This window comes from Rosa chinensis, chromosome 7, assembly GCF_002994745.2.
Source record: "Rosa chinensis cultivar Old Blush chromosome 7, RchiOBHm-V2, whole genome shotgun sequence".
Lineage (NCBI taxonomy): Eukaryota > Viridiplantae > Streptophyta > Magnoliopsida > Rosales > Rosaceae > Rosa > Rosa chinensis.
This window is the reverse complement of record NC_037094.1, coordinates 53,389,130-53,396,780: the sequence shown is the minus strand read 5'-3', so window position 1 is coordinate 53,396,780 and position 7,651 is coordinate 53,389,130. Positions and strand designations below refer to the sequence as shown.

General features: G+C 41.3%; 1 protein-coding gene across 1 annotated transcript; it reads right to left on the bottom strand.

Moving 5' to 3' along the window:
* Positions 1-430: 430 nt before the first annotated feature.
* Positions 431-2,275, bottom strand: LOC112175992 (immune-associated nucleotide-binding protein 9-like). The gene is made up of 3 exons (XM_040510269.1): positions 1,985-2,275; positions 1,556-1,849; positions 431-1,290 (listed from the first exon to the last, which is right to left on the bottom strand). The coding sequence occupies exons 1-2, from the start codon at positions 2,228-2,230 to the stop codon at positions 1,616-1,618; spliced, it is 480 nt and encodes a 159-aa protein (XP_040366203.1). The 5' UTR covers positions 2,231-2,275; the 3' UTR covers positions 431-1,290; positions 1,556-1,615.
* Positions 2,276-7,651: the final 5,376 nt, after the last annotated feature.

Sequence of the window (7,651 nt, the reverse complement as noted above, 5' to 3'; positions counted from 1 at the left end):
CATTACCCGCGGGGGCGGGGCGGGGAATCCCCCATCTGATAATATCCCCAGACGGGGAACGGGGGCGCGGGGGAATTTGTGCGCGGGGGCGGGAGCGGGGGGCGCGGGAATTCCCCGTTTGCTCATTCCTAACAACACTACAGCCTATAACGGGTAAAGCACAAAGGCCCAAAACCAACTCAGCCACCCAGACTTAACTGGGACAGCACGTGCAAATTGTAGTTTTAAGTTTTAACCAAGCCAACTGTTAAAACATGCTGACGACAATTATTAAATGCAAACAAAATGCAGATGAAAATTTATCATCTCAGTAATCTGTTTAAGCTGCAGATCATGTGCAAGCTGCATCTGCTCATTCAAACGAGAAATTTTTCATTTTGAACGAAGTTTACCTTATATCACCACACATCATTAATAAAGACCAATTTTATTTTTTGGAACAACAAATGACAATGACAACAATATTTCTGGTAAAGTGGTAACACATTTAACATTTGATGTAAGCAATGAACAGGGAGGTGTTGGGAAATTAATCCCCGTCACGCAAGTACTACTAGTAGAGATGGAAAGAATAAATAAGCAAACTAAGAAGACAACAAGTTTTAACGAGGTTCGGCCAAAATCCATGCCTACGTCCTCAGAGAGTTTTCATATTCACTATGAGAGAATCACACAAGTACAAGATACACCACTCAAGTTTATACACAACTAGAGCACTTAAGTTTATACCCAACCCGAGCCTTGTATCCAATCGGATACCCCTTGTACACCCTCTCTCAATCCTAGAAGATTACTCTACCCCAAGAGCTATACACACTCTTGAACACAACTCACTTTGCTTCTATACACGAAGACCCTTAGAGTTGTTTCTGCTCTCTCCTTTCTGGAGTTTGGGCTCTCTGCCCTCTCTCACCTTCTGCTGCTGCCGATATGCCAATATATAGGCAGTGCACTTCATGCACATACCATGCAGCGAGTGGCAGCAAAGTCATAGGTGTGAAGTCATAGGTGTGAACACATGAAAAGCAAAGCCATGCTTTTCCCTTTCTCACGTTCCATGTTTCCATGCATGTCTCCTTCTTTTTCTTTCCCTTGCATGCTTTCTCCTTTCACCTTTCCTTTTTGCTTTCACTTTCTGCTATTTTTCCTTTTGCATGTTTTCTGCAACTTTTCCTTTGTCTTTGTCTCCTCCAATTAAGGAGGGATCCCAACAGGAGGAGATCCCAAGAACTGTCTCAGTTTAGAGAAGGCAACCATTTTCACCGAGTTTGATATCATTTGGAAACAAATCTGGGGAGAAAAGAAAAATAAAAAATGGAGAACCATCAGGAATGCTTCAACAGAACTTCAATTCTTCTAAACTCATGTCCCAACTTGACTATATTCTTTATCAAACTTATGAGTCCAAATGCAATACAACGATGATATTAACACACACAGTTAGAAAGAAAATCGTATCCCGCTCATTCAGAAATGAAAACAAAAGTAGTGATGTTATCATGTCATTTTAAACTAGGGAAAGGAAAACAAAATTGAAGAAACACATTTTACTAACCTTTAAAGGCTCCGGGCAATCACGGCCGAAATAATCTTCCAAAGTCTCATCATTTTCTTCTCAGTCATCCCCTCCCGTAAAGACAACAATCATATAGTCAAAGATTTTACTGCCAAATAGAGCTTGCAAGCTAAGGATTGCAGACTCCTCTTCTTGTGAAAAGCGAGGTCTAGTTGAGAAAACCACAAGTCCACTAGAACAGCATGGATGATTGGATCCCATCCTTAGCCAAACTAATGCATTTGACAATTTCTTTGCCAATAAAGTCTGATCTGGCAGAATATTCAAAAAGACCTGCAGCATACCACACAAATCAAAAGGAAAGAATAACCACTTAAATGCAACTACTTTATATTCTCGTAGGGCTACTCCTATAGACATTTTTTATATACATAATTACAAAACAAATACACGTTAGTAAGACTTTACCAGGACATTAACTTCTTGTCCATCTCTCAAGATAGCAGTCTTCAATTCACAATTGCTCATGACACCACTAGAGCTACGCTTGGAACTGAAGGATTTTTTGCCAAGAATGCTGTTGCCTGTGGCACTTTTTCCATTACCAGTGCGTCCAACTAAGATCACAGTGCGAGCAGCATTAGAAAAGGGAAGCTCCCAGTCATCATCAATCGAACTTCCACCCATCATATAAATCAGAATACCTGCAACCATATATTTGGTATTCTGTCAGTTCTTCATAATGAGAACAGTATTGCAAAAGAAAGAGGATGCCTAGCAAGCATATAGTCTATATTATCTTCTCTCACTGCTTTATAATGACAAAAGTACGGCAATATATATCTAGAAGACTCACGCACACAATTGCAACGAGTTAAAAGTTATATGAGTACAAAAAAATCAGTTTCGACCTTTGCTGAGAACAACAATCAGTTTCCATATCAATTAGCTCTAATGGTTTATGGTCAAAATTTTCTTTTTCTTCTTGCATAAGGAGTTATAATATGTTAAGTCACTAATGGAACCTTGTATCCGGTGGAACTATGAAACAAAAGAAAATTTTATGGGATCAAAATGATGGAAAAAGTAACGTAAGCAAAAGTAAGTTGTTGCTGAAAGAATTTGAGACACAGGAGACATGAATTACTGTACAAGGAATGAAACAACTCACTATGCCTACATAATCCTGCAGCTCCAGTTACTGAACCCCCTTTTACCTTCAATGGATTTTCTATCTTTAAATTTTAGCCCAGTACACATGCTCTAATCAAGCTTCGGACAGTACTAAACTTTAAAACATGAATCTGTAGCTAAAATATATATGCAACGCTATGTTTGCAATCTTAGGGCCACTGATTTAGTGATTTCTATCTGTGTGTTTATGTGTACTTACCTTTGATAACAATGATGTTGGCAGAGTTTGAGAGTGACCAACAAATCCTTCAGAGTGGCTGATTTAGACACAGATTGCACAAAATGCTTTCAGAGTCCATTTACCAACAAAATGTTTCAGCCTAAAACGAAAAAAAAAATGCCAAGAAAATTAGATAATTTGACAGGTAAAGTACATATATTCAAGCCCCAGAACTATTCTGTTGGAAGGGTGAGTCTCTACTAAGGATCTTACATTAAGGACCTAGTAATGGAACTTAAGATGTCAATCACATTTACCTAGTTTAGGTGAGAGCCCTCACTTCAATCGGTCAAATGGATATATACCAAATTTCCTTTATGGTGTACGCTTGATAGTCCGTCCTGCGGGTTTCCTTGCATCTTGAATTATATACGTAATAAATTGCATACTGAATATGTATATACCTTAAATATTATTGGATTACAAAAGCTGGGATTCTAACCAGACGTGTATTTACATATTTCAAAAGTGAAAATTCTAAACAGAGGCCAGATTTGTGTTTTTACATTTTTCCAAAATTGATATTTAACTAAAGCTGTGCTTTATATACAGATCTAACAAAAATATGCTACATTTCAGTTCAAACCAACTATTCTACATTAGTTCTTCTGATGTCTCATCGGTTGGTTCATCTGCTGCTGCCTGCTGTTGATACATCTTCTGTGTTAGCGAGCAGCTTATTTGTTCTTTGATGCGAAGGGCCGTCACTATAATGAGTAAAATGTAAGTGAGGTCACTGGAATGAGTAAAATGTAAGCAAGGGATTTTGGATAATAACAAATATCCTAAATACAATACGATAAGAAGAGAAGAAATGGATTTTAATATGATTCGAGTAATCAGATTTTTTTTTTTTTTTTTGAAGAGAAACAGTTTTTTATTGAAAAAGAACAAACTGTTTAAGTATAATGTATTTGAGAGAGATTGATGAGAGAGATGTGTTCTTATTATTGAGAATAGGAGCCCTATATATAGGGATTACAAAGTGCTAGTTCTAATGTTACAAGGAATACCAATCCGTGTAGGATTGGGAAATCTAGAACCTTCTCTCCTATTGCTACTCCTAGTTTGATAAGGCACACTAAATCGATATTCCTTCAACACTCCCCCTTGTGCCGCTTCAAACTTGGTGGTGACGCTTCATCCGTTGCCTCGTTAAAAACCTTGCCAGGTAACAAAAACCCTGTGGGATAAAAATAACCCTGGTCGAAGGACAAAAAGAGCACAACACGTCCTTCACTCTTCGAGATCGAACATGTAGACATCATAACTCCCCCTGATGTCGATATCTCCCCCTGATTGCTATAATCGTGGGAGTTCGGATAACTTTCTCAATCCGATGCTCTTCACATGTTTCTCGAAGGTGGATTTAGGTAACGACTTAGTGAATAAGTCCGCTACATTATCCTCTGATCGGATTTGATTCACTTCAATCTTTAGAAGTGATTGTTGTTGCTGATTATAAAAGAACTTAGGCGATATATGCTTGGTGTTGTCGCCCTTGATGAAACCTAACTTCATTTGTTCAATACAAGCTGCATTATCCTCATAAATGCATGTAGGTTCATTTGTGGTAGACTTCAAACCACAACTTCCTTGAATGTGTCGAATTACAGACTTTAGCCATACACATTCGCGTACAGCTTCATGTAGAGCAATAATCTCTGCATGATTTGAGGAAGTAGCAACAAGGGTCTGTTTTGTAGACCTCCAAGATATCGCAGTGCTTCCCATGGTAAAGACATAACCAGTTTGGGAGCGACCTTTGTGAGGGTCAGAGAGGTACCCTGCATCAGCAAAACCCATCAAGACATCATTGTCGTTTTGATGGAGGGAGATAGGAGAACGCCGGCCACCATGAGCGGTGGCGGCACCGGCGCCGGCAACATGGCCGGCGGCCATTCCATGGACGGGGGCGTTTTGCCTTTTGGGGTCCAATCCCAATTTTCCGTCATTCCTTTTCTCTCTGTAGGGATAGAATAGGCCCATATCAATCGTACCTCTTAGGTATCGAAAGATTGTCTTTATACCAATCCAATGGCGGCGTGTTGGCGCAGAGCTATGTCGAGCTAACAAGTTCACTGCGAATGAGATATCCGGTCTTGTGCATTGAGCTAAGTACAATAATGCGCCTATTGCACTCAAATAGGGCACCTCGGCCTCTAATGGTTCTTCGTCCTCATCCCTTGGACGAAACGGATCTTTTCCGGGCTCAAGACTACGGCCGATCATGGGAGTACTCGTAGGCTTTGCTTTATCTTCATTAAAGTGCCTTAGGATTTTCTGAGTATATGCAGACTGATGGATCAAGATTCCATCACTACGGTGCTCGAGTTCTAAACCGAGACAAAACCGTGTTTTCCCAAGATCTTTCATCTCAAATTCGGATTTCAAGTATTTAGCAGTTTCCTTCAACTCATCTAGAGTTCCAATTAGGTTCATGTCATCGACATAAACTGCTACGATTGCAAATCCGGAACTTGTTCTTTTAATGAACACGCATGGGCATATTTCATTGTTAATATATCCCTTCCCAATCAAGTAGTCACTTAGACGGTTATACCACATCCGTCCGGATTGTTTTAATCCATATAGTGAGCGTTTTAATCTTATTGAAAACGCGCTCCGTGGTTTAGAGCCACTTGATTTGGGTAATTGAAGTCCATCTGGAACCTTCATATATATCTCTGAATCTAGATCCCCATAGAGATATGCTGTAACCACATCCATAAGCTGCATGTCGAGTTTTTCGGAAACTACCAAACTGACAAGGTAGCGGAACGTTATAACGTCCATTACGGGAGAATATGTCTCCTCGTAGTCAATTCCAGGGCGTTGTGAGAAACCTTGCGCCACAAGGCGGGCTTTGTATCTAACAACCTCGTTTTTCTCATTACGCTTTCTAACAAAGACCCATTTATGGCCAACAGGCTTTACATTTGGGGGTGTCTGCGTTACAGGCCCAAACACCTGTCTCTTTGTTAGTGAATCCAATTCAGCCTGGATCGCATCTTTCCATTTAGGCCAATCTGCTCTTCGTTGACATTCTTCAACAGAGCGAGGTTCGATATCATCATATTCTATGATTCCTTTTGCAATATGATATGCAAATGCATCATCAATCGCCATAGAATTTCTATCCATCATCTCATGTACACTAGTGTAATTTATGGAGATCTCTCTATTCTCTGGAGTTGGTTCTGACATTGGAGCGTCCCCCAATGATGTCTCTTGGACATAACCATAATCCGGAATATTCTCATGAGATGGATTATTTACATCGATGATTAATGGATTATTTTGTGCCAAACTCGCTTTCTTTCTTGGGCGAGAATCCATCGAACCTATGGGCCTCCCGCGCTTCTTGGCGGGAGCCGTGGGCCTAGCCACAACGTCACCATCATTGAGAGATGGGACGTTGGCGCCATGCTCATGCATTCTTGAGTTGGCGTCATGTCCTCTACTTTTAGGGACATCAATCCTTGCAGGCACGTTTGCAGCAGGTATGTGTGATCTCGTCACTTTAGCGATATCAGAAAACGCATCAGGCATCGAATCTGCTACGTTCTGAAGATCGAGAATTCTCCGCACTTCAATTTCTGACTGTGCGGTTCGGGGATCAAGATGAGACATAGTGGGGACAGACCACGACAATTCCTGTCGTTCCTGTTGAACATTGATGTTCTTATCTCCCCCTAACGACGGGAAGACTGTCTCATCGAAGTGACAATCCGCAAATCTAGCGGTAAAGAGATCGCCTGTCAAGGGTTCTATGTAGCGGATAATCGTTGGAGAATCATATCCAACATAAAGGCCTAATCGTCTTTGAGGACCCATTTTGGTGCGCTGTGGCGGCGCAATAGGCACATAGACTGCACACCCAAATATGCGTAAGTGTGAGACATCAGGCTCATACCCAGTAACCATCTGGGACGCAGAGAAGGGTTGAGCGGCAGTGGGCCTTAGACGAATAAGCACAGCTGCATGCAATATTGCATAGCCCCAAGCAGAAATAGAGAGATTGGTGCGCATCACCAATGCTCGAGCAACCATTTGTAGTCGTTTAATGGTGGCTTCTGCGAGACCATTTTGGGTATGAACATGAGGAACAGGATGTTCAACATCAATCCCAATGGACATGCAATAATCATCAAAAGTCTTTGATGTAAACTCCCCAGCATTGTCTAATCTTATAGACTTAATGGGATGATCAGGGTGGTGAGCCCGTAACTTAATTATTTGTGCTAGGAGTTTAGCAAATGCAGCGTTCCTTGTGGACAATAGCATGACATGTGACCAGCGTGTCGATGCATCAACCAACACCATAAAATATCTAAATGGTCCGCATGGTGGTTGAATAGGTCCACAAATATCACCTTGGATTCTTTGCAAGAATGGTATATTTTCTTTGGTGTCCTTTGCATAGGATGGTCTCGATCCTAACTTTGCTAAAGAGCAGGCTTTGCAGAACGAATGATGGGCTTTGGAAACAACCAATGAGGATTTTGGTTGAGCCATGAAGTCACAATGGACTTTAGAAGTAAAAATTGGAGTCAAGGGAGCAGGGGTGGTGTCAAAGCCACCCTTGGGCCGCAGGGGGATGGCGGCGCCGACCGGGGATGGCCGGACTTGAGGGGGAAAGGCGCCGTGAGGCGCAGGTGCTCCTCCTTGATCCAAATTTCGAGTTTTACTTCCTTTCGTTCTGAAAAAGGGATGTCCGT